At 46.6% G+C, this 27947-nt stretch overlaps 1 protein-coding gene across 5 annotated transcripts in view; it reads left to right on the forward strand.

Moving 5' to 3' along the window:
* Positions 1-27947, forward strand: part of KAT6B (lysine acetyltransferase 6B) — a 96928-nt gene that overhangs the window by 37343 nt on the left and 31638 nt on the right. For all 5 annotated transcript variants that reach the window (XM_048504608.1, XM_048504610.1, XM_048504607.1 and 2 more), the window contains exon 3: positions 21626-21734. In XM_048504608.1, the coding sequence (XP_048360565.1) occupies positions 21626-21734 (109 nt within the window). The remainder of the gene's footprint in view (positions 1-21625; positions 21735-27947) is intronic.

Genomic DNA, 27947 nt, shown 5'->3' on the forward strand with positions numbered 1-27947 from the left:
CCGCTTGAGCTGTGGAGGCTTATCTGGGGGACGAGATTCAAATCATTTAACAACTGGTTGTTTACAGGCAACATTTTAACAACCGGTTCTGTCAAAGTGGTGCCAACCTGCTGAATCCCATCACTGCCTCCCCCCCCCTCCACATTCACCAAGTTTCCAGATCATCTGGGAGCACCAGCCAGACCATGTGCTGACTGGTTGCTGGCAACCACTGGTGCAGTCATAGGAACTCGCAACGGTTGGATAGTACCAATTCAGTTCAGCTTTAAGGCATTCGCCACTGTTACCTCCAGCGTAAAACTGAATTGGCTTTCCCACTTTGCTTTCCAATGCATAGGCAAGAGAGAGAGAGACATTGGTAGTCTGTGTGTGACACAAATCTAGGTTTTGTGTGATGCTGGTTTCTTTCTATTTCTGGGAGCACTTCTGTTCGGTTGATCTCTCTCTAGACCAGGGGTCAGCAAGTTTTACTGTTCCCTTTCCAGGATAAAGATGGCAGGAGATTTGTGAATTCGCCTGCCATTTCCTGGACTGTCTTTGTTCTAGCGTGTTCTGCTTGTGTCCCGTTGCCTACCTCGTTCTGTCCCTAAGGCCCTAGGACCCAAGTGGAGCATTCTAGAACAAAGAGGGCCCAGGAAATGGCAGGCGAATTCACCAGTGTCCTGTCATCTTTATCCCCAAAGGAGCCACCCCCGCTGCCACCTCAAAAGAAAACAAAAGCTGTTTGGAGCTGCAAAACATATTTGAGCCTTATAATGAAGGTAACACAACCTATTAAGTCTAAATTAGCCTATCGCCATTACTATTAGGTCTAATTGAGCATTCATTAATACGGTTTACCACACGTGGCTATACTCTGCTGTGGACTATTTATGATTATTTGGGATACATTAACCAAAATAAGGGTGTAGGCATCCCTTGGAAAGGCAACAGCCTGGCAAGATGGTCACATATCGAGTTTTATTATGTTATGTTTTTTTATTATAAGCCACTATAAGCCCTTTTGGGGAGGGTGGCATATAAATAGAAACAAACAGGCCAATTGGCCATGCTGGCAGAGGCTGATGGGAATTGTAGTCCATGAACATCTGGAGAGCAACAGGTTGCAGACCCCTGGGTTACATCAACGTAGCTATGCAAATGTGATTTGCAACATTTTTTTAAAAAGAAAAATGGCAATGGCAGGCGGATTCTCCCTGACTCTGGCCGGTGCGATGAAAGGAAGGGAAATGAAGCACTTCCTGCCTGGCCGGTTGTGGGGCATCCGCCCCTGCCTGGAATTTTTCAAAAGGATTGCCAGTTTAGCAGTTTTTGAAAAACCCAGGTTTGGGGAAATAAAACGGGGCCTGCTCATTTTGGGGGGCGGGATCTGTGCAAAGTCCCCCCCCCCCCCCGCGCGTTATATAGCATCCTGCATCCGTTATATTTGCCCTGTGCGGAGTGTGTGGTCGTTATTTTAATTTACACTCTGCTGTCCCTGCTGCAGCAGGCTCAGAGCGGTTTACATCATAAACCGTACATCAAAATATAAAATATACAATAATATAGACAATAAAATATAGTCTGGCCTAAAACCTGCATCCATGGCACATAATTAAACCATGATGGAACTTCCGGATGTCCCAACCCTACCCTAAAAGAAGGGGCAGGGCAAGGGAGGCCCGCGAGGAAGGAACCATCATCATAAGAACATAAGAACTAGCCTGCTGGATCAGACCAGAGTCCATCTAGTCCAGCACTCTGCTACTCGCAGTGGCCCACCAGGTGCCCTTGGGAGCTCATGTGCAGGATGTGAAAGCAATGGCCTGCTGCTGCTGCTGCTGCTGCTGCTGCTGCTGCTGCTCCCGAGCACCTGGTCTGTTAAGGCATTTGCAATCTGAGATCAAGGCGGATCAAGATTGGTAGCCATAGATCGACTTCTCCTCCATAAATCTGTCCAAGCCCCTTTTAAAGCTATCCAGGTGAGTGGCCATCACCACCTCCTGTGGCATCAGATTCCAAACACCAATCACACGTTGTGTGAAGAAGTGTTTCCTTTGATTAGTCCTAATTCTTCCCCCCAGCATTTTCAATGGATGCCCCCTGGTTCTAGTATTGTGAGAAAGAGAGAAAAATTTCTCTCTGTCAACATTTTCTACCCCATGCATAATTTTATAGACTTCAATCATATCCCCCCTCAGACGTCTCCTCTCCAAACTAAAGAGCCCCAAACGCTGCAGCCTCTCCTCATAAGGAAGGTGCTCCAATCCTTCAATCATCCTTGTTGCCCTTCTCTGCACTTTTTCTATCTCTTCAATATCCTTTTTGAGATGTGGCGACCAGAACTGAACACAGTACTCCCAAGTGTGGTCGCACCACTGCTTTATATAAGGGCATGCAATCCTTGCATCCAATGCTGTCCTCAACTCTAGGCCTGGAGGAGCAATTCTGTCTTGCAGGACCTGCAGAACTGAGACGAGCCCCCCCCCCCCCCCCCAACAGAACATGGAGGAGTGGGAGCTCGAAAGTATTTTTCTTAAGAATTCTCTGAATTGCTTGGCTGAAACAGTGCGTCTATTCAGAGTGGAAGTAGATGGGGTTTAGACCTTGCTTTCACAGGTGACTAAGCAGACCGTTATTCAGAAGCCAACACGATTAAAATGAAAACGGACTTGTGTCCTGGGTTGGTGGATGGGTTGGGGGCGAGATTTATACTTGACCGTACAAATTCCCAGCTGCTCTGTTGTACAAATGAGTTTCAAATTAATGTTTAGATTCTGAGCTTTATTTCTTTCAGAGGCTCATTCCGCACATGCAAAATAATGCACTTTGAAACTGCTTTCAGTGCTCTTTGAAGCTGTGTGGAATAGCAAAATCCACTTGCAAACAGTTGTGAAAGTGGTTTGAAAACGCATTATTTTGCGTGTGCGGAAGGGGCCTTCAAAGTGTTGAACTTCCCTCAGCTACTGAATCTTTGTGCTTTGGGGTGCTGTGTGGTTTCCGGGCTGCATGGCCGTGTTCTAGCAGCATTCTCTCCTGACGTTTCGCCTGCATCTGTGGCTGGCATCTTCAGAGGATCTGATAGTAGGAATGGAAAGCAAGTGGAGTATATATACTGTGAGGTCAAAAGGTGAGTCCCTCTGAATAGAGTAGCCTACTATCAGATCCTCTGAAGATGCCAGCCACAGATGCAGGCAAAACGTCAGGAGAGAATGCTGCTAGAACATGGCCATACAGCCCGGAAACCACACAGCACCCCAGTGATTCTGGCCGTGAAAGCCTTCGACAATACATTGTGGTTTCTTCACAAGCTGAACCATCCACGTCTGTCATTTTCCAAAATATTTTTCCTAGCTGTGATTTCACCCTCTTCGTTGCAGTTTGTGCAGGAGAAATCCTGAGTTGGATAAATGCTGCCTCGTTCCAGTAGCTGGTTCAGGGATTGTTTGTTTTGCTGGGCACATGGTGTTGGATTCCACTGAGCTTGTGAGACCCAGACCCCAAAGACCAACCCTAAGGCACCTTTATTCTGGATGGGGGCTTTGTGTCAGAATTTTTGACACATCACTGAAGATATTACTTTAACCCCAAGGAAAAAACCATCAATCAAATCAAGCGATGGGACAAACTTTCACTAGGAGGAAAGCAAGATGTGGAGGCTCTTCGGTGTCTTATTCATTCATTCATTCATTCATTCATTCATTCATTCATTCATTCATTCATTCATTCATTCATTCATTTATTTGATTTTAAACCACCCATCCCCGAAGGGCTCTGGGCGGCGTACAGCAGGCCTGCAACAGCAATGCATAATAACATTAAACACAGCAGGCTGAAAACAACATTTTACACATAAAAACTAGGGTATTTTAAAACAATTTACAAATCTATGACCATAAAACACAGCAGCAGCAATAATATATGGCGCCCGATCCCACGGCCGGGAGGGGACAGTACTGATTAGATAGTATATCAGGCGTGCCAGTGATGGCACGCAACACAAGGGCATCCTAGAGGGGGAATCCGTGGCTGGCCTCACCAAAGGCCCGGTGGAACAGAACTGTTTTACAGGCCCTGCGGAATTCACCAAGGGCCCACACCTCTGATGGAAGAGTGTTCCACCAGGCAGGGGCCAGGGCCGTAAAAGCCCTGGCCCAGGTAGAGGCCAACCACATCATGGAGGGGCCAGGGGCCACCAGTAAATTTGCCTCTGCAGACTGCAGAGGCCTACCCAGGACATATGGGGTGAGACGGTCAATGTGAATGATAAACTCTAAAGACTCACTGCTCACTGAAGGCTGAATGACCCTTGATCCAGCTATCTAAAACTGGCTTGTGTGGGGATCGAACTCAGGTCATGAGCAGAACGTTGACAGCAGTAATGCAGTTTACCACTCTGTGCCACAGGTCTCTTTTAGTTTGCTAAAAATAAAAGTTTAACAGGGTTGTTGTGTGGTTTCCGGGCTGCATGGCCGTGTTCTAGTAGCTTTTTCTGCTGATGTTTCGCTTGCATCTGTGGCTGGCATCTTCAGAGGATCCTCTGAAGATGCCAGCCACAGATGCTGGCGAAACATCAGGAGAAAATGCTACTGGAACACAACCATACAGCTTGCAAACCACACAACACCCCAATGATTCTGGCCGTGAAAGCCTTCGTCAATATAAAAAGTGTTTGGTTTTTGTTGTCTACCTTATTGTAGAATTATACTTGTCTTACCAGATTTTGATTTTTTAAAATTCCTCTATTCCCCCCACTTCTTAAACTTGTAGTATCTCCTAGCCAGCTGGGCTGCTATTTACCCCCATACTTTTTAAAGTCTTTTAACTGTATTAAAAGCAGCTATTGGACAGAGTTGGTAACCCACACATGTTCTTTCCTGTCTACTTAGCAGTGTCCTCTTTAGTAGGGCATCGGTCAAATGGAAAAGCATCATGTGACTATGTCCATCTTTACAGCTGCAGCATTTGCATAACCTGTTGGGATATCCCCATAGGGAGGCAGTTCTCATATGTGTGTGAACGGGACCTCTGCACTGGTATTCATATTCCATGACTGTTGGAGTACGCAAGCAGAAATCTTGCGTGAAACCTCAGAAAGTCAAACGGTAGAGACATTCTTAAGTTTTGTCTCACAGGTGTTCTACCTGAACTTAGCAAGTGAGGAGAGATTTGCTACACTAAGTCCCTATGTTAGCTGAGTCTGGGTAGTAGTCTTACCTCCAGCGAACGGCAACTCTTACTAGTGCTGGTAAGTTTTGAATAGTGGATCCTTCTTAGTTAGACCTTTTTAACACCACTGTACCTTTTGAAATCACAGAAGAACTGTATGCTCTCTGCAAAAAATGTAAATTGGCTTGAAAAAAAACCAAAACACCAAACCCACAGCCGTTCTTTTCTTCTCTTCTCTCCCCTCCTCACCCTTGTATTTCGTTGATAATACTTTCAAGCATGGATTTATGCCTGGTATAAAGCTGTTATATTTGGCAAGAGTGGAATGCTAGTCTGTAATATTATGTAATGTCTGAAACTTGTGTTTATTATTAATTAGTTTATCATAGAATGCTTTTGTGTGTCAAATAACCAGTTCATATTTTTTATGTGTTTGGCTGCAGCCAAAGGTTTTCAGCCTGGATCAAATTACTTTGGAGTGTTTTCTTACCAGAGATATGTTTTCCTTATTGGTCTTTAGAATGCAGTGTTCAGTATGTTCATTCAATATATTTGTAGAAATGTTTGAATTATTTTGACAGTTTAGGAATCTAGCCTTTTAAAAACAACTTTATTAGGTTAAGTTTCTGTGTCACTTTGCGGATTTCATCCACGTATTTCTTGATGTAAAGCAATTTCATCACAACTACTATATCTTACATGTAACTCAAACTTTGTTGGGCTGGTAAAGTGCTTTTCTAAAATGCTGGCGACCCAAATATCTGGTAGCGTTCTAAATGTGGTCCCTTCCTTATAGCTCATGTATCTATAATGGGGAAGAATTTTTCTTATTTTACTTTGCCATATAAAGGGTGAGGAATTATTTGAGGCAAGGTAGTTTTTATTGATTTCTCAGAATAGCATGTTCAGTTCTTCAGTCAGAATGTTTGAAACTGCATCGGATATACTTGCTTGACAAAACAATCTTTAGATATGTTTAATTGACAGTTTTTCTAATCCATCTATAAGACCACGAAGATGAAGAACAACGTTGCACTTACCTGTAACTGTTGTTCATCGAGTGGCCTTCTGTGCAGGCACACATCCCTCCCTCCTTCCCTGAGGTGGACTTCTCCTTCACTACTCTGGCACTTAACCTGTTTGGGTTCACTTAACCTAAGGTGACCAGATTGTCACCTTTGTAAACCGGGACCTGGCCGGCCGGCTGGCCAGCCACACATGCAGCCGCAGGAGTGCACTGCCTTCTGGGGAAAATGTAAATTGCACAGTGCGCTCCTGCGGCCGCATGCGCAGGAGGCTTCCGCCCCAGAAGGCAGTGCAAAAATCAGGACGGTTCAAAAAACCTGTGGGACGCGGGACAGATTGTTTTAAGTCGGGACTGTCCCGCCAAAAGCGGGACGTCTGGTCACCATAACTTAACCTCGCTGAGGAGCTGATCTGCAGTGGTGGTTGGAGAACGGAGCGGATCGCTCCCTGTCCTTCCGAACTCATGACCAGAGGCGTAGCTGGGCCAAACTGCGCCTGGGGCAGATTCTATGTTTTCTGCCCCCGTAGACCCCGTCCCCGTGGCCCCCCACTCCCTCGCCCCCCCCACTTACCTTAGTTCAGGCTGAAAAAGTTCAGGCCTGTTCAGTTCAGGCTGAAAAAAAGCCTTGGTGGGAACTACACTGTCCATCAGACCTTGGGGCTCGCAATATCTCCTGGGTAGTGTAGTTCCCATCAGGGCCCTTTTCAGGCCATTTTTCAGACTGAACTTAAGTAAGTGGGGGGGGGACGCAAAGGGGGGGCATGGGGGTGCCATGGGGGGAAGGGGTTGGGTTAATTTTCCAGGGGGCTTCAAGCACGCACCCAGTGCAACACGCACCCCCTTCCCCCTTGTAGCTTTGCTACTGCTCGTTACCCTTTCGGTGGGAAACTTTCCGCCTTTGGCTCGACAGGGAGGGAGCGCTGGAGATACAGGAATTCAGACAAAAATTTGTCACTTTTCTCTGCGGCAGGCCTGTGCATGCACCTTGTGTGTCTGGTGTGTTTTCTTTTGGGAGGTGCTGTACAAAGAGGATTGGGGACTTCAGCCCTTTTATTTGAAAATCCTACCTTTGGCCAGAAGCAGCTTCTTTCTGAATCAAGCGGGGGGTGGGGGGTGGGGTGGCAGACTGGAAGCTGAGGTTTTTTCGTTGTGAGGAAAAAACACTCTGTGATTGCTTAAAAACATTTCCCCTGTTTTCACCCCTAGGCTTGAACCCTGAATCTCTTGAGCTAAGTCTTGTTTAGGGTTTGGCACAAATTTAAGTAGTTAATTCCAGAGACCAATTGAAGATCAGGGCATATGATAATCTGTTTGAACAAAAGCAAAAAGGGATATTTTGCCTATTTTACAGACTACCCAATTTGTTGTAGCATAAACCTGACGTCCAGCATGGTTTAGCGGTTAAGAGCAGCGGACTCTAATCTGGAGAACTGAGTTCAGTTCCCTGCTCCTCCGCATGAAGTTTGCTGGGTGCATAAGTAGGACTTGAATTTTTCCCACTGTCTGCCCTCTGATGGGCATCACAGAAATGGGGAGGGGTGCATCCTCTCCGCTTCTCAGGTTCCGCTTCTCAGATTTCGGCGCAATTTTTGGAAGGTTGCTGGCACAAAGTCCCCAGGGAGAACAAGTCTCCGTCTGGAAAGACCTTGAGGAATTGGCCCCGTCATAAGAACGGAACAGAGGGAGATGACAACTTGGAGGATACATGGAGCAGCCCAGCAAACGTAGAAAGAAACTCAACACCTACACAATATGGATATAAGTATGGTTACAATCCCCTGATATACGAGAAAGGAAAACAAATGGGGGGAGGTGTCCTCCTTCACTCAAAGGAGAAGGACCCTTCACGGGTGAGTACCAATGGTCGTTCTCCATTTGAACTCGAGGACATCTGGGTGATCTCCCCCATCCGTGTCACTACTCTCTACGGGTGGGTCGCGTTTTCCTCTTCCAAGATCTCTTGTAACACCTTGCAGCCGAAGCTGGCATCTGCTGAACTGAAGATGTTCAACTTGTAATGGTGCACGAAGGTGGAGATGGAAGACCATGTAGCTGCCCTGCATATTTCTTCCACCAATGCATTATGATTGTGTGTAGGGTGGTGAGAACTGCAAAGGATTGCAAAGAGCTCCAAGTAGACCTTGATAAATTAGGTGAGTGGGCTAAGAAATGGCAAATGCAGTTCAATGTAGCAAAATGTAAAGTGATGCACATAGGGGCAAAAAATCCAAACTTCACATACACGCTACAGGGGTCAGTGCTATCAGTCACAGACCAGGAAAGGGATTTGGGCATCTTAGTTGATAGTTCCATGGGAATGTCAACTCAATGCATGGCAACTGTGAAAAAGGCAAACTCTATGCTGGGGATAATTAGGAAAGGAATTGATAATAAAACTGCAAAGTTTGTCATGCCCTTATATATAAAGCAGTGAATGCTGACTGCACTTGGAAGTACTGTGTTCAGTTCTATGGTCGCCACATCTCAAAAAGGATATTGAAGAGATAGAAAAAGTGCAGAGAAGGGCAACGAGGATGATTGAAGGATTGGAGCACCTTCCTTATGAGGAGAGGCTGCAGCGTTTGGGACTCTTTAGTTTGGAGAGGAGACGTCTGAGGGGGGATATGATTGTAGTCTATAAAATTATGCATGGGGTAGAAAATGTTGACAGAGAGAATTTTTTCTCTCTTTCTCACAATACTAGAACCAGGGGGCATTCATTGAAAATGCTGGGGGGAAGAATTAGGACTAATCAAAGGAAACACTTCTTCACACAATGTGTGATTGGTGTTTGGAATATGCTGCCACAGGAAGTGGTGATGGCCACTAACCTGGATAGCTTTAAAAGGGGCTTGGACAGATTTATGGAGGAGAAAGTATAGTGTCTGAGTATTTAGTTTGAGAAATTGGTTGCAGAAGACAGCGGTGGTTCAGTTAGCCTCAAAATAATCCTATTTATGTGTGTTCACTTGTGATTGGTTCTACTTCTGAGAAATATCAGTTTTCCCTTAGATTATTGATTTGTAGACATTGTGCCATTTACCTCTCCCCCAACATACTGTTGTTATGCTTAACTTTCTTGAGAAGATGACTGCGCCTTTAGTTTGCATTTGAAATAACACAGGATGTGAAAACTATCTAATGCTTGCATGTAGATAAATAGGTTGTAGAAGTTTTTCATGAGGTTATTAATAGAATAGCAATGCAGAAGGATTATAAACATTACTTTGGAACGGGCAAGGAATTTGCTCAGCATAAACAAACCCTGATGGCTCGGGAATATTATACTGCAGGAGAAAGTGAGAAGAAGCTCTGAAACTGTGTTTAACACCATTTGTTTATATCATCTTAAACACCTTGTCAAGGATGGCTCTCTGTTGGTTTAATTCCTTTTTTGTCTGGGAAGCAGCCGTGGCCCTCAGGAAGTTAGCATGTGAGGTTCTGTAATGTTCAAGATTGGCACTGATCAATGGATTTATGAATCTCCTTGGAGATGCCGTTTGTCGCTTTGGGATGAGCTGTCATCAGTCAAATAATGGCTCCCAAATCTTGTCAGAAAATCCCTGGGGGTTTCTGCCTTCTGCTGAACATTGGTGGTAAGACGGTGGTCGGCAGATTGAGACTGAATAGAGTTAGGAGTAGCGTGCCTGTGACATGCCCTCTGCTCTTGGATGGGTCTGGATTACCAATGCATAATGGGGTTTTAATGATTTACCGAACAGGGACGGAGTTTAGGAATACTTCTTAACTAAAAATATAAAATGCCCAGAAATCTTTGAAGCCAATAAAATGAGCACAACCTATTCCTTTCCAGACTTTTTGATGTTAAAGTAGTTCGGGGTGCCCAGTCTTTTTGAGCCCGTGAGCACATTCGGAAATCTGACACGGTATGGTGGGCACAGCAATAAAATAGCTGCCACAAAATGGCCACTGGAGGAGGCGGAGCCATCCAGAAACAATTGGAACAGTTTAACTTCAGCAACAGTGTTGATTCTTGTGCTGTGGCAGCAGCAGAGGCGTAACGAGGCAAACTGTAGCCCTAGGCAAAACCTGAGTTGGATGCCCCCCCTATGGGCACAATCTCACAGTCTCATACCTTTCATGGTCTCATCAGAAGACTGCCCTAATGATACCCCCCAGGTTTGGTGCAGTTTGGTTCAGGGGGGCCAAAGTTATGGACCCTCAAAACTGTAGCCCCCATGTCCTATTAGTTCCTTTTGGAAACAATGGGGAATGGGGGCACCCCCTTTGGAAGTCCATAACTTTGGACTCCCTGAACCAAACCTCACCAAACTTGGGGGTGGCATAAGGACAGTCTCCTGATGATACGCTGAAAATGTGGTGCCGCTAGCCTAAAAGCTTCGCCCCCTGCAGGCCAAAAATGGAAAACCACTAAAAATACCCCAAAATGAACCCTGCATTTTTATGCCCCCCACAAGGTGATGCCCTGGGCAGCTGCCCACCTTGCCCAATGGGCATTACGCCCCTGGGCAGCAGCTTCTGGCATAGCAACATTTTTTTAAAAGCAGCGCAGCCAATCCAATCCCCAGTAGCTAGTCAGAAGTCTTGCAGGGCAACAGCCCTATCTGGCCCCACCCACTTCCCAAAAATGCTTGGAGGGTGTCAAACTCCCTTTTGCAGACAACAACTCACTTGAAAGATTCAAGGATTTTATTGAAGATCAGAAGAGCCGACAGAGCAAAAGACTGTTCCGAGAAGTTCCTGCCAGAACAGTTGATCATATGTTTCAGAATATCCCCACTCCCACGTGAATCCAGACAGCGCAAACAGTAACAGAATTCCGCTCTCAGAGCTTCACGCAGCTAACAAGACTCCAAGGTCAGAGTTGATAAGCAGGTGCAGAATTCCTAAGCAAAAGATGCCGTCCCCCACAGCTCCCCCTCCCAACCGAAACAACGTCCTGACAGAGTGTGCCAGAAGGGGTGTCGGCGGGCACCATATTAGGCACACCTGAAGTAGGTGTTGGAGGGGATTAGGAACAGATGTGCCATGAGGAGCAGCAGTGGCGTAGTGGCTAAGGAGCAGTGGAGGAGGAGGAGCAGTGGCGTCGTGGCTAAGAGCAGTGGCTAAGAGCAGGTGCACTCTGATATGGAGGAACTGGGTTTGATTCCCAGCTCTGCCGCTTGAGTTGTGGAGGCTTATCTGAGGAATTCAGATTAGCCTATACACTCCCACACACGCCAGCTGGGTGACCCTGGGCTAGTCACAGCTTTTCGGAGCTCTCTCATCCCCACCCACCTCACAGGGTGTTTGTTGTGAGAGGGGAAGGGCAAGGAGATTGTAAGCCCCGTTGAGTCTCCTGCAGGAGAGAAAGGGGGGATATAAATCCAAACTCCTCCTCCTCCTCCTCCTCCTCCTCCTCCTCCTCCTCCTCCTCCTCCTCCTCCTCCTCCTCCTCTTCTTCTTCTTCTTCTTCTTCTTCTTCTTCTTCTTCTTCTTCTTCTTCTTCTTCTTCTTCTTCTTCTTCTTCTTCTTCTTCTTCTTCTTCTTCTTCTTCTTCTTCTTCTTGTGTGTGTAGGATATAACATTCAGACTAATGTCAAGCACATGGTGGCACCCAATACTGCAACTTGTACAATAGGTGCCTCGTGTTCCAGAGCTCCACCATACTTGTACACCAAGTGGATGTTTAGGCAAGTGGGGGAAGAAGGAAGAGAACAGTAGCAGGAAAAGCCTGAGCAGAATCCCATCAGGGCATCTGGACAGCAGCCTTTGAACCTGAAGGACGAGCTGGTTAATTTGGAGTTCCATGAAGGACGCTTGGATGTTGCCGTTTTACATAGAGAAGAGGTCTACACTGAGAAGTTCACTTAAAATCATCCCCGCTCAGTAAATGCAGTTGTGGGCTCTGGACCTTTGTAATTTTGTGCCTGATATAGCAAGGTGACCAGACGTCCCACTTTTGGCGGGACAGTCCCGCTTTTGAGCAATTTGTCCCGCGTCCCGCAGGTTTTTTTAATTCTTCCGATTTTTGGAAGGCTACTGTACTGCCTTCTGGGGCGCTCCCCTTTTCCTGCCCTGTCACAGGGCGGGAAACAGGGGAGCGCCCCAGAATGCAGTGCGGCATCTGTTCTCTGGGCACCCCCCTCCCACTATGCCAGGGGCGGGGCCCACCCCTAAACCCCGTCCCCTCCTGGCTGCTGGCTCGGAGCCAGCAGCTGGCAGTCCCTTCTGCCCTCCCCTCTGGGGAGGACAGAAGCCACTGAAAGGCTCCATGCTGGGTCCTTTGCTTTTATAAGCTTGTGGGTGGGGCCATGCCCCCGAGCTTATAAAAGCAAAGGCCCCAAAACGGAACCTTCCAGTTGCTTCTGTCCTCCCTAGAGAGGAAGGAGCAGAAAAAAAAAAAACTGAGCGGCAGCTGGGAGAATGAAGAACTGGAGGAAGTAACCCGGCAGCCAGGAGTGCGGCAAGACTTTTTTTGGGGGGGTCCTCAGGCTTCCTTGGCCCTGCCCATGTAAATGACGACATGGGCGGGACTGAGGGCGCCAGAAGATGACAAGGCAGTAGGAAGTCCTCCTTGCCGCCCTCCTGGTCATGTGAGCAGCCAATTTTGCGCCCCCCACGTGACCAGATCAGTGGCGTCTGGGGCAAATACGCCACTGCCCAGAAGTTTATTTATTTAATTTATTTATTCAATTTGATAGACCGCCCTACCCCCGAAGGGCTCAGGGCGGTTCACAAAGCAATCGAACACAATACATCACATGATTTATTGCATGATTTAGTCGCATAGGTGTCAAATTCGCGGCCCTCCAGATGTTATGGGCTACAGTAGTCCAGATGTTATGAACTGTAGTCCATAACATCTGGAGGGCCGTGAATTTGACACCTGTGATTTACCGTATATACCGGCCTATAAGACGACTTTTTAACGCAGGAAAATCTTAACAAAAGCCGGGGGTCGTCTTATAGGCCGGGCACCCCCCACCCCCTGCTCGGACTTGCCACCGCCTAGCCCAAGGCTCTTTCCTGCTTGCTGTGCGGCTCTTGCCCGCCTGCCCGCTGCTGCCGCCGCCACCGGCCCCACACATCCCCCTCGGCTCAGGCTGGCTCCAGGTTGCCCTTCAGGCAGTCAGCCTGAGCCTCTGTCTATGATTTTCTTAAAAAGGCAATTCCCCAAAGACTGCTTAAAGGGGAAAGTTTCCCCTTTAAGCAATCTTTGGGGAATTGCCCCTTTAAGAAATTCAGAGCCGGGAAGAGACTGGCGGGAGATCTCCCCTCTTCCCCAGCCAGCCAGGCAGCCTCCGTGCAAGAGAGGAGCTCCAGCTAGCAGCTTCCATACGAGGACTGCAGGCTGGGGCACCCCTCATTTCCACGGAGGCTGCACAACAGATGGGGAAGAGGGGAGATGTCCCCAGCCAGGCAGCCTCCGTGGAAACGTCCGTGTCCCGTCCCCGCAACAATCGGCCGGCCTCCACCAAGGCCAAGGAAGGCCACCCGGAGTGCCGCCGCTGCTCATGTCCCGCCCTCGCGACGATCGGTCGGCCTCACGCGGCGAACCAGGAAGGCAGCCTGGGGTGCCGCCGCTTCTGCTCTGTCCCACCCCCAGGCCAATCAGCCCGCCTCCGCCCCGGCCAAGGAAGGCCATCCGGGGTGCCGCTGCCGCCGGGGCTCTGTCCCGCCCCTGCGACGATCGGCCTGCCTCTCCTGAGGCCGAGGCCACACAGGGTGTCGCCGCTGCCTCTGCCACGGGGTAGTCTTATATGGCGAGTATGTGCCGAAATCTATATTTTAACTGGAAAAGTGGGGGGGGGGGTCGTCTTATACCCCCAGTCGTCTTGTACGCCGGTATATACGGTAGTGTATTCCCCATGCAGTATGCTGCTTCTCATTTTGGTTGCCCAGATGACCATGGTTGAATTACATCTTGCTGACGTCCACCCACTTTTCCAATGTTGAGATCTCGTTCGGTTCTATTTCTGTCTTTGTGTCTTCTGTACTTCTCTCAATTTGGAGCCATCTGCAGATTTCATGAGTCTCTCCACCCCCTCATCTAGATCATTTGTAAAAATACTAAAAAGTGCCCGGCCCAGAAGTGAGCCCTGTGGCAACCCACTGGACACCTCCCTCAATTAAATGACAGGCCACCGATAATTACTTTTTGGGAACAATACTTTTCTTTGAGCCTCCTACATTTGAGCCTTCTATGTCCCACTCTGGTAAAACACATTTTGCAAATTGAACTGTGCACTCTGGGAGTGTCAAGGGTCATCGATGCTCCCGGTTGCTTTGAATGAGGGGAAATGAGAATATATGGTGAAACGGACAACACAATATTTTCTCAGTTTGTTCTTCTGGCAGGCCCCGGGCAGCAGGGTTGACCCAGCAGGTCAAGGCAATATTAGCTACAGGCCGCCAGGTCTGAGGTTAAGATCATTTAGGCTGGATGAAAACAAACAGGGAACTTCAGATGTTGTTCTTGTAAGGGCTGAAAGCTAGGTGAAGACAACCATAGTCTTGCAAGGAATGGGTATATTCAAGTACTACTACTACTACTACTACTACTACTACTACTAGTAGTAGTAGTAGTAGTAGTAGAAGAAGAAGAAGAAGAAGAAGAAGAAGAAGAAGAAGAGGAGGAGGAGGAGGAGGAGGAGGAGGAGTTGGATTTATATCCCCCCTTTCTCTCCTGCAGGAGACTCAAAGGGGCTGACAATCTCCTTGCCCTTCCCCCCTCACAACAAACACCCTGTGAGGTAGGTGGGGCTGAGAGAGCTCCGAGAAGCTGTGACTAGCCCAAGGTCACCCAGCTGGCGTGTGTGGGCGTGTACAGGCTAATCTGAATTCCCCAGATAAGCCTCCACAACTCAAGTGGCAGAGCGGGGAATCAAACCTGGTTCCTCCAGATTAGATACACAAGCTCTTAACCTCCTACGCCACTGCGTACACTTTTGTTAACTTCATTGGAGTGGTAGCTACTCTGGGGGGCTAAGCTTGGTGTTTTGGGATGACCAGGACTGTTCAGGGGAATCCTCAAAAGCTGCAGTTCATTCTAGGTTGGGTGGGTCTCTGTTAGTATGTGGAACAGGTGCCTGCCAAGGTGAGGGATGGTTTGGTCTCTTGTGGAGATGGTTCAAGACTCTCTTCCCTGCTGGAATCCCAAGGGGGTGGGATGTATTGCCTTGGTCCACAACCCTGGCTGCTTTGGCTGAACAAGAACCAAAGAGCAGCAAAGAGGAAAGCACTTAATAGAAACCTTAACACATCTTCTTCTGCTTTAACAGCCAGTTCAGCCTTCAGGGTTTTGTATTTTAATGACCAGACTTCCTAATTAATTATTGCTACCACAAAACCCAACCTTGAACGCTTGTGCAGTTTGTTGTCCTTTTTTGAAAGCTATAACAGAAGTGCTCAAGTGTATAAATACATGTGGGGTCACGCCACTTAAAAATTATTTTTTTAACTGTCCCAAACAAAAAGTAATAAAAATATAAGCAAACTAGCGGGGCCCGGCCATACGTTGCTGTGGCAATTGTCCTTCTCATCAGTCCACAACCCGCACAGATGTCCATGCAGGTCCAATGATCCACAGCATAGCCTTTTGGGGTGGTCAAATGGAATCCCTCTTTCCCTTTTCGTTCACATTGTTATATGGTGGTGTCTTGTTTTTTAAGTATAAGGTAACCCTTTCTATTCCACAACGGAACTGTCCAGAGTGCGAATCGCTTTTAGTAAAAGAGAGCTATGGTGAATATGGGTGAGGAAGTGGGTAAGTGGTGGTTGGATGTGAGAGAGGGCAGAGTGAGGTGTGTGAGGATGAGCTGGATGTGTATGAGAGTATGTGTGTTGTGTGGTAGCAGTGGGTGAGGCACAGAGAGTGAAAGTTACCTGCATGTGAGGGGGGGGGGGAACCCCACCTGACGTCTCACACGGCAAAGTGTATATGTGTTTTATTCCACTCGTATTACCTAACAGTATTACCTATTTACTGTTTTAACTGCTCATCTCTGGCCATCTGCGCGAACATTGTAAGGACATACCAACCCCTCAGGCCACAGTCATGCTGCACGAACATTCTAAGGGTGACAGTTAAACACAGCCAGCTTCATGGCCTGGTGCGTGAGGAAAAAGACGTTTTACCTGGCTCAGGTATGGACTTTCGGCGATGTGAAGGTCCAATTACCTGTCCGCAACAGGGAGGGACGTCATGTGAAAATTTGGGGGCGATCCGTCCAGCCGTTTCGGTGTTAGCGCATGACTTACAAAGTCACTGTTAGCTTTCTATATATAGAGATATAACGACAGTGGCGGCGGGTCTTAACAATGCAGCTGTGGTCAAGCTATAGAGGTTTTTTTCCAGCAGGACAGAACTTAAAGAGGAGGAATATGTGTGGCTTCCCGGCCTCATCCAACCTGCTTGATGCACTGTACAGCATCTGTGTATGAATAGTGTAAAGGCTATACCCACTTCGAAGAAAAGTTCTGGAGAACTTGAAGGCTCGCACGCTGTTGTGTTGTTGTGATTAGCCTTAATAAAAAGTATTGCGTGACTTATAGCTGTATCTTTTTTTGTAGTTTTTCTGTGAGTTTTAAACTACATTTTCTGCCATTTTTTTCTGTGGGTTTTTTCGGGTGGTGGTGGTGGTTGTGTTTACTCAACATCTTCTGGCCAGAATTGTTGAAAGAGCTCTGACCAAGGATGATGAGGCACGTGGGCTCTATCATACTAGTTCCTTATGATTCCCAGACCTTCCGTAGCTCTCCGATTGGTTTTGTGATGTGAGATTTGGAGGGAGCTTTTTCTGTAAATCCTTTGTGCACGATTGAGAATCGAACGTTTTGTTCTATGTAGTATCAAGAAATATTGTTTAACCTTTATAAATGAGGAACAGTTTCCCAAACAACCAGTGATATTGTTCATTTGTAAGGAGCGAGCAAAATGCTATATGTATTCTTAGCTGTCTGCCTATGAGAAAAAGTTCTTCTAGGGATAGCAATTAGGGGTGCACTATTTTTCCTGGTATTTTTTTGGTTTGGTCTTTTAAAAACCCAGAAGTTTTGAAAGAGCTGAAATAAGCCAAACCCTACGGTGACTTTTTGAATTCCAAGTTGCAGGGATTGGCTGAGTCGACTTCCGCTTGCAGCTCTGCTGGCCGCTCCCCTGTCCCCTTTGGTCTTCAGAGATGGTGGGGAAGAGCCAAAAGCCGAGAGGCTGGGGCTATTCGGCTGGGGCTATTCGGCTCTGCCCAGGTAGCCAGGGTTTTCCCCCCTGGTTCGGCTGTATCCAAATGAAGTGGAGTTAAGGAATTCTCCAGGTAGCATATGGTAAAATAGTAAATTATTCAGAGCTGTAGCTGTTGCTAATTGGCATTATGTGTAACCTTGTTTTTAATGACTGACTTGTTGGCAAAAATAACACTTACTGGTACAGTTCAGCTCAAAACATTTGATAGAAAGGACACTAAATACTCTGCAAGCTGTGCTGTTTTCTTAGCAGGTTTGTAGCAAGTGCAAGTCCTCGTGTCTGTGCAGGGGTACCCAAACGAAATTCCTTTTTAAGGATTTTTGAGTGGGATCCAGAGTTTTCCTGCAACTGTGCAAGACTTCTTGAAACTTAAGGGCATGAAAGATTGAGGAAAAACACACCTGCTTTCCTTTTAAGATGTTTACTTCTATGGAACAGTGACAACGAATCTGTTGCCAGGAAATTATGACTTGGGAACTGATGAGCACAGATAAGTATATAAATTAGTAAAGGTGTTATAGTGGCATCTGGTTTTAAACCCAATGTGGTGTGCCAAATTTTCTGATAACATCCTGCATGAAGATATTTTTGTGTACATTACATCTTTGAGCGCTGGTGACATAGTTCTTGGCTGCATTCTACTCATATGTGTGAGTGTAAATATTGTAGTGTTTTAATGGCCTGTGGTAAAAGATACTGGATTGTCAACTCCTACTGAGTTGAAATTTGTTTGTACATCAGAAAACTGGGAGGGAACAATGGTGGTACGCCTGGAATTTGTGAAGCACCAGATCATATCTGCATACATCTGTAGACCGGCTACATGAGCTGTGATGACATACCGTGTTTCCCCGAATATAAGACAGTGTCTTATATTAATTTTTGCTCCCAAAGATGCGCTATGTTTTATTTTCAGGGGATGTCTTATTTTTCTGTGTTCTGTTCGTCGGGAATGCTTCCAAGCAAAAACTTTGCTATGTCTTACTTTCGGGGATGCCTTATATTTCGCACTTCAGCAAAACCTCTACTATGTCTTATTTTTCGGGGAAACATAATTTTGTAACCCTGAAATCAACAGTCTGTACATATAGATTTATCCCTATGATGTTTTGGATGCTTTTTTCCTCCTTCCACGGCTGCAGCATGACCACACGTGACACACCGCTAGAAATATTAATATTTCAAAATACTGCTGTGGTTTTTACTTTCACAGGTGCTTTTGAATGCTGTTTAAAGGAACAAGAGTAATTCAGATGCTGCAGTTGTGTCATTGGGCACGATTAGCAGGGACAGACTGTTTCTTGTGCTGTGGGTTGGAGTGGTCAATGCACTTCCTGTGAATTGAATCCCCACTCCCACCCACCCCCCACCCCATCAAGTCTTCTCTGTTGGATAAGGTGACCAGACGTCCCGCTTTTGGTGGGACAGTCATGCTTTTGAGCAATGTGTCCCGCGTCCCGCAGGGTTTTTTAATTCTCCTGATTAGGCAGCATGGGAGCGCACACGCGGCCGCAGGAGCGCATTGCCTTTTGCGGCGCTCCCCGGTTTCCCGCCCTGTCACAGGGCTGGAAACAGGGAAGCGGCCCAGAAGGCAGTGCGGCAGCGCGGAAGGCGCACACGGCCGCAGGAGCGCACTGTCTTCTGGGCCACTTCCCTGTTTCCCAACCGGGGAGCACCGCAAAAGGCAGTGTGCACCCCCCTCCCCCCCGTGTTGCAAAGGTGAAAATCTGGTCACCTTACTGTTGGAGGAAGATTTAGCAGAAGCAGTTATTGAATCCCAATTAGTAACTAGATCAGTAACAGTAACGTCTCTCCCCTTATGTCTTTACCCGGCCTCCGCATTTTGCAAAGGCAAATCTACTGGTGGCCCCTGACCCCTCTATGATGCGACTAGCTTCCACTCGAGCCAGGGTCTTCTTAGCCTTGGCCCCTGCCTGGTCTTCTTAGCCTTGCCCCCCCCCCCCCCGCCACCATCAGGGCCCTGTGGGACCTTGAACAGTTCTGCAGGGCTTGCAAGACAGAGTTGTTCCACCGGGCTTTTGGGGAGGCTGGTCGCTGATTTGCCGTCTCTTTCCCCACTCCACTATTCCCTGTATATCACCATGGCTGGTTACCATTGTGTTGTGGCCAGCCCCCTCCCAGGGGGTTAGAAGGTCTTTTTAAGTCGCCATCTGTTGTTTGGTTTTGGTGTAATCCTATGTAAATAATTTTTGGGTTTTAATTATGTGATTATATTTATATGGCTTTATTAGTATTTTATCCTCTATATTTTATCCCAGAACCCCTTGGGGTTAGGCGGTATATAACATTTAATAATAAATAAATGTACCATGGTGATCAGTGCTGATCTATTGTGGAGGTTCTGTATTCAAGCATCAGAATATGGTCCTACCTGTGTTGAACATACTTTACTGTTAGTCTACTACGATCTACTTGGTCCCAGGCTTTTCTGGTGCAGAATTATTCTGAATAAGGTCCTGGAGTCTTTTGCCTGTTTTTTCCCCAGATGTTGTCCTACAGGGTCAGACAACAACCAATTCATACCTTCCCATCTGATTTTTGTATTTCTGATTATAACGCATTAGCGAAGCTGAAGTTTTTATTGTTTCACCATAAGTAGGAATGTACATAGGTATTGGACTGTCAGTGGATTCACTTTGCCCGTTGTCCTATTCAGAAGCTTATAGGAAATTAAAAGGTCAACTATTGGATAGAGAGTTCTCTACCCTAATCACTGCAGCCAAGAAAACATGCTCCCTCCTGTATTTTTCTCTCCCATTTGAACGGGGCCACTTGGCACACTACCTGTATTGCTTAATAAACCCTGTTTAAAGGAGAGCCATAATGCTCTCCAGGTTTAATGTTATGCCTTCTGCCTTGTTACATGGCAGATTTAATAAGCAAGAAAAGGCCAAAAGATTGTGCCCATGTAACGATGGCTCAGTTGAATCTCTGGCCCACCAATTACTTCACTGTCTCAGATTCAAGGAAATCAGATCCAAGTATGTGAATCTCACTCCTTTACATTTACCCGATCTCCCCGATTTAATTAGATTACACTACTTGTTGGACAACCCTGATCCTTCTCTCTGTATGATAGTGGCAGACTTTCTCCTGGAAATTACTAAATGCCAATGGATTTCCTTCGTCCTAACATGTATATCCTGTATTGTATATGCTTTTTAATCTGTTTTTATATTGTTGTACTGCTGTCTATGCCAATAAAGGCCTGCTTCATCAGAATGTACATAGGACTAATAATATAGCTGTGCTTTTGAAACAGCTCATCTCATCTCCTCTCCTGTTTTGGTTTTGGGTACAAAGCTGCACGTTTGTACCAGGTTTCTACAAAACTGCACAGGCACAAAGATGCTTCCAGTTCAAACCAAATGGCTAATAGTGTCAGCAGGGACTACTTAGACCAGGGGTGTCCAACTCTGGCGCCCCAGATGTTCATGGACTACGATTCCCATCAGCCCCTGCCAGCATGGCCAGGCCATGACAAACACAGAAGGGCAGGATTCTGTCAATCACAGCAGTCACTTATGAAGGATTCAGTTTTCAGTTTACAGAGTTACTTGATGAGTGGCGTCATTACACAGTAAGCACAGGGAGAAATAGGGCCGTGTAAGAGCGTGTGTGCATGAAGCACCAGTTATGCTGTGGGGCACAATTGGGAAGGGATACAGGGAAGCAGCGAACAGGTTGACAGGTCATTAAACTGACCACTGAAAAATCAGCTCTCTCTTTGCCACTGGCAAGCATGGCTTGAGTCAGACAGATTCAAGCATCCCAATTCTTGAGTACACTCAAAGCCGATGCAAAATAGCTGTGAACTGGGGAGACTGACTTACTTCATTGGTTGCCTTGTAGAGGAAGATGGGTATTTCTCTGGTTTACATGCACCTTTCTGCTGTGGGTTTAACCTGCGGGAGCAGATTCAAGTCTTTCAATGGTAAACAAGAAGAACAGGCTGAATCTGCCCTTGATTTGGCTTCTGACCCTTCGCCAGCACAGTTATTTCTTATTACATCAAAGTGTGTGTGAGAAGCATAATTAAATATTGGCGGCTGCTTTCTGCAGTCCTGGGCAATATCTGTTGTTGGATATAACTACAAAGTTGGGTCTAGAACAATTTTTTTCAGTGAAACGGGATAAAACACTTCCTTTCAGTTGTCAAGAAATATGGGAATGGACTTCTGTACGGAAGAGAACTAACAAGCGATACTGATTTCTTTTTCTAGCCACGAGCTGATCCCATTCCAATATGTAGTTTCTGTTTGGGGACAAAAGAATCAAACCGTGAGAAAAAACCAGAAGAGCTCCTCTCCTGTGCTGATTGCGGCAGTAGTGGTGAGTGTATCCATTAAGTCCAAATAGGCTTGATTTATGAAACTTTTTTGTCCCCCCAGAATGGCGGTTGTCAGTTGGGACGTATTGTTACAACTTCAGCATTTTAAAATCTTGAATTTGAAACTCCTGAGGCCAAGAATGAGGCGCATATTCATTGTTCACGCTGAAGTCTAGAAATATTATCCACCTGTTCTTGTTTGATAACAATCTGATCTTTGTGGGTAAGGGGTGGGAAATAAACCTGCTACGCTGAAGTCAAATAAAGTGGAAGGTAACACCCATTCTGTGTTGAAAAGAGGTCAGAAACATTGGTTTTAATTGTGCAATTTGGGTTCGTCCGCACTGCAGAAACCAAGTGGAGACTCTTGCTCACATTACACTTGACTGTCCAAGATATGTGGGTATCAGGAATTTCTCCCCTTGGCTGGCCCTAGACAAACCTGAAAGAGACTCTGCAATTTTGCTGTGGGGTTTCTGTTTAATAATACAGACGTCATGCTCTTGGAAAAAGTAGCAAAATTTATCTTACAAGTCATGGAACTCTGTCTGTGTTTTGATCTCACTCTTGCTTTGTACATGACAAACGTATGGTAATGTACTAGAGTCTACTTTATATGCCTCATAAAGGTTGCTGTTTTTGTTAATTGTGCGATTGTGAGACTCCAGGATGGGTCAGTGCTGGTAAAGCCAGCTGTGTTAAACGTCAGAGGGGTGGGGTGAAGGTGGATCGAAATATGAGAAACGTTGGTGGGAAAAGAACTGGAAACTATTGGGACGGATCCTCTCTGTCAGTGGTGGTGCTTTTTGCCAGCATAGCCAGTCTTCTCTTCCACGTTGCTGGAAGACGCTGGGCCAGGGGCAAGCCAGGACATATCCCCAGGTGGGCGAGGGAGGGCCACAGGCGTTGTTTATAAGTGTTGGTCTTAATTTTCACAGAATGCCTTTACTCTGTGATTGTGGCCATCCAGAGTCCTTTTGAGATTATGTTGAGGCTTCGGTTTTTGATCCTCTCCAGAGCACTTCCTTGAAAGTAACTTTTGACTTGCTGGAATTTGGTGGGGGTGTGTGTGGCTGGTTGCTGCTTGTTGGGGTAGTGCAAGCCACTGCTTGTGGTAAGATAACATTTGTTGTGCTGTTAGTGCTCCTCTTGGGGCTGTCTGTTGTCCAACCAGCCTCAAAGTCGGCTAAAGTCAACTCATTGAAGAGTTCTTGTTGTATTTTCAGGGATGGACCTATATCTGTGGTGGCGAACCTTTGGCACTCCAGATGTTATGGACTACAATTCCCATCAGCCCCTGCCAATTGGCCATGCTGGCATGGGCTGATGGGAATTGTAGTCCATAACATCTGGAGTGACAAAGGTTCGCCACCACTGACCTATATCCTCTTCAGTCTCCATATTAGTTGAGGAAGCTACTAGTAAGTTTCTGAGACCTTTTCCATCTTCCTGAAGCCTAAATCCTGGCTGTTGCAGTGTGAGAGAAAGAAGTAGATGTTGCTAGATGCAACTTAACATCAAGATCAGGTTTGACAATGAATGTGATCGACATTCATACCTGTTGCTGTTGCACTAGTTGCTTGCACGCGAGTCAAGCCAGACAGTCTTGTTTGGCATGCTATGGTGAGCAGTTTTGTGCCTACAAGCCTTTCTGCTGTCCAGAAGGGAGAACTGTGGGCTACCCGCCTGCCCAGTGGCCTGGCTGCAGACCCAACTAGGAATACAGCTTTGCCTCCTGGAGGCCTCTGGAGGGGGAGCCAATTCTCCCAGGACTTGGGAGAGCCAAGGAAGGGGCCTCACTTAAAGTTTAGACACCGACTGAGAAGGACGGCATGCCATGCCAGCAGTGCCTGCCTCTGCAAATACTGTCTCTTTTCAGAATTTATGTCCTCATCATGGCCATCAATGCCACTAGCAGGTTAAAAACATGCGCAGTAAAATGAGTCTTAAAAACCATTACTTATATGGAATGGGTACGGGGAGATACAGAAAGGAAAACAAATGTCACCCAGTGCTTAACTTTTTCTGCAGCTCAGTTAATGAGAAAGAACTATCGTGAAATTTGACCCTGAAGTTGCTGGTTTTGATTTAGAGAGCCACTGAGGGTGGGGAAAGTAACTGAGAGACTGTCTGAAGCAGGCCTACTCAGAATCCTACTCAAGTCTATTCAGCGGGCTTACTGTCAGGAAGTTGTTTTTAGGATTGCACTGTTAAATGTGCTACAATTCTTGGTTCAGTTGCAGGCCGTTAGTCCTTTCAAGCTGCCTTGAGCCACAGTGAATGCTTAGAAAGGCAATAAGTATTTTAATAAATATTTTTTTTAAAGCTGCGCTGTAAAGTGTTGTGGGGCTGACAGTTTTTGTAAAGATGTGCACAGGTGTACACACCAGAGAGCAAGGAAAGAAGGTTGTTTCTAATTGCACGCAGCCGTGTAGTGCACAATGTGGACTTAAATTTTGGAGTCGCTTTCTTCATCCTCCTCCTCCGTCCCTTCATCCTCGTCTAGAGCCTCCGCGGTGGCGCCCTCCATTTCTGGGGGCAGGGGGTCTGCCAAGGCGCCAGCCGCTTCGCTGGAGGCCTCCGGGCCCTCGGCACGAGCAACAATCCCCTGGGGGGAAGGAGAGCGCCGGGCGAGAGCGGTGGAGGCCCGGGAAGGAATGGCGCCGTCCGCGTCTCCGCGGGATTTGCCTGCGGCGTGCTCCGTGCACCCCGCTTCTTAGCCTGCTGTTTCTTGTTGCGCGGCTCTTCAGCCTGCGATTTTTTGGCGGGCTTGCAACTGGTGCCTTCTCCCCGAGCAGCTGCAGGTCCTTTTCTAGTGGCTGCTCTGGTGCTCTCCGCTAGGGACCGAACAAAAATCTCCCTCTGAGGAGAAAAACGGTCGGCCATTATGGAGACCCTTTTTGGCGGGAATCACCCGAGCCTAGCTGAGGTCTCTCACAGAGTGTTGGCAGGCAGGGTAAGGAGGTGAGCCGGGGAGGAGAAGAGAGGATAGTGGAAGATAAGATGAATAGTATAAGATAGAAGACAAAGAAGACTAAGAATAACAATAATAAGGAAAAATTGCAGATAATGGTAAAGATGCTGCTCTCCCTGTCAAGGCAGGAAAGTAAACTGGGTCTGAATGGGCGGTCCAAGCAGTTCACAGGAAGTGACGAAATTCTACATCCTGCCTCCCTGAGGTTGGAAACCACCCATCAAGATGTCCTTCCGCCCCCAGTAGAATGGTTTTTCATGGCCTTAGTGGCTAGCGGTGAAAGGACTGATAATGTCTTCTTTGTCTTTTCTTAGCGTTATCTTGGAGTGAATATCCATCTTATGTACTAAATGAGACTTCACCCTGATGGTGTTTTCTCCTTCCAGTTATTTAGCACTTACTGTTCTTTTTCATTCACGCACACACAGCTGCGTTATAGGTTTTGTCACATTTGCAACTTATTTTAAGACCTACCCAGTTATCTTCGTGGTCCCTGACCTGACTGGTCCAGGCTAGCTCGATCTTGTCAGATTTCAGAAGCTAAGTAGGGTTCAACCCTGGTTTGTAATTGGATGGGAGGCCGCCAGGGTCACAACCCGGAGGCCACGCAGCGGCCAATCACCTCTGAACGTCTCTTTCCTGAAAAACCCTGTGGGATTTCTGTAAATTGGCTGCAACTTCCCAGCAGTTTCCACCACCAGTGTGTTTGTGGCATAATTTTGTTCTTGTTTCTTTCTGTTAAGACGCTATTGGCTCCACAACTAATTCAGGAAAATTCAATTTAACTATAAGAAATGTCCTTCTCCAGTTTAGTTGTTACACTCTGGTTGTTTGCAGATGCGGCTTTTCGTTAATCAGTGCTTAATGCATGTCAGCTATTCTTCCGTTATAACAATTTACTCAGCAATTCTAAGCAACATCAGAGTTGGAAGACTCCGCTTTCATGGATCAGCTTCCATTTGAATTAACACTGATGCATTCTCTCTGCCTCATTAAAGCTAAATTATGTTTAATTAGTTACTTAGATGTATTTAGATATACAAAATGACATGTTGAGACAGGCAATCAAATTGCCAGATGGCTAAACCTTAGCGACAGGTGACTTTAAAAAAATCTTAACTGAAATCCGATATAATAACTTTTGAGCTTGGCTGTTCTTTGAAAAGTAATCCTGTACTATACAAATATAAATGACTTAAAAATAATAAACTTACACAACTTAAACAGGATTGTTCATGCTATGTTCCTGCTTTCTTTCCACATTCATATAGGAACTAGCGGGCCCGGCCACGCGTTGCTGTGGCTCAGTCTGGTGAAGTGGAAAAGAAAGAAAAGGGGAAGCGAACGGTTCAAACATGTGTCATTGCACAATGCTTGCAAGGGAGGGGAGGGACAAGGGGCCCCTCACTCCCCTCCCTCTGTCCCGTTTCCTTGCATGGCACCCCACCCTGTCCCTCCCTAAAGTTCCCCTTCCTCTGCTAGAGTGGGTGGGCCCTGTCTCTTTCACTCCCTTCCCTTGCAGGTGAATTACCTAGCTTAAAACACGCTGGGAGGCATGAGCTACGTTGTGTTCAAATTTCAGAGCGTTTGGTCCAGCAAACCCCCAGACCCTCCCTCACCTTCCCCTTCCTCCGCTAGGGTGGGTGGGCCATGTCCAGATGGCGGACCCCATCTTTTTCACTCCAGATGGCAGCGGTTTTCAAAGAAGGCATGGTTTTTTCCCTTGTATCAGAGGGTGTTGCTTTGACAGCCAGCAGATGGCGGTGTTGTGGAACAGAACTGTGGTTCCAACTGTCACAGGTGTGGCATGTACACGATAACTGGCACAGTTGTGACATGTACACAACAGGAGATGTGGAAACAGTATGGAAACCTGGCTGCACGCGAATGCGACGTTGTGTGAACATTTCAAAGCAATCGGTCCAGTAGTTTGGGAGATTACCTGTCAGCAGAAAAACGCACTGATAGATTTATATATATACGCACACGCATATATAGACAGACAGACAGACAATGTGTTTTTCTAATTTAATTCTGCTCTGCTGTCCTGTATAGTCAGAGGAAATGCTGCTTAGATTGCTGGATTATTGCTGGTATTGCATAAAAGTGGGAATCAAACCCATATTGCCATATACTGCTGGATTAGGATTTACCCATAGTAGTGGCACATTTGTGAGCCAGATTGGTGTCATGGTTAAGGTGTTCGACTAGGACCTGGGAACAGTGGCGTACCAGACCTACCCGCAGCCCAATTACGGGAGGCAGCAGGGAGGCCAGGGAGGGCGGGGCTCAGGGGGTGGCTCGAATGGGCAGGACCCACCAGCGGTACATACCCCACTGCCTGGGAAACCCAGGTTCAATCTCCATTCATACCAGTATCCAATAGTGTATAGTGGATAAGTTCCAAAACACAAAGACATATCCCGCTAATACACAAGCCTCAATATAAAGTGCACAGTGTGTTTATTGTGCTAATGTGATTTCTAAACATCCACTTATCATTGTACCTAACAACCACTATTTACTATTGCCTAATTCTAGCACATAACAAATACTTATTGCCAAACACACAGCTCTTACTCATAACGTACAATTTAGACATACAATTAAATATACAAACATACAAGAAACCATTAAGAATGAAGAGGTTGGGGGTGTTAGTCATTAGCTCATAGGTTTATGTAGTCCAATTATTTTAGTTTCCTCCTCTTCTTGGACCATAAAACCAAAACAACTCAATTGTCCGTAACAAAGTTCCAATTAGGCATTACTTCTCTCTGTCTGAGCATCTAAAAACGGGTTCCGCGGTATCATTCCACGTTTTCCAAACAACAGTCTTCTTCAGTAGAAGCTTAGCATAAGGTAGTCAATCATCTGACAAGGGTATCATAAGCCGTTAAGCTGCCTGTCCCTCTTGACTCGAATCCGAGTTACCGTAATTGACCCTGGTTAGTTTCGAAGGGGAGAACTCCAAGGAATACCAAGGGTGTGGCACAGAGCCAAGCAATGGCAATCCACTTCTGAACCACTTCTTGCCTTGAAAAGCCCACTAGGAGTCGCTCTAAGTCAACCATGACTTGACAGCAAAACACCCATTTCTGTTATATTCTGCATCTCCTTATAAATTGTGATTGATCAGCCAGGCGCTTTTGTCTAGGAATCGCCAGCAATATGCCTTGTTCAAATATTCTCCCACAACCCAGGAGCTTTCTAATGATCCAGGTAGAGCAAGTATTGTCAA

The sequence above is a fragment of the Sphaerodactylus townsendi genome, linkage group LG07 (assembly GCF_021028975.2).
Source record: "Sphaerodactylus townsendi isolate TG3544 linkage group LG07, MPM_Stown_v2.3, whole genome shotgun sequence".
In the NCBI taxonomy this organism is placed as follows: Eukaryota; Metazoa; Chordata; class Lepidosauria; order Squamata; family Sphaerodactylidae; genus Sphaerodactylus; species Sphaerodactylus townsendi.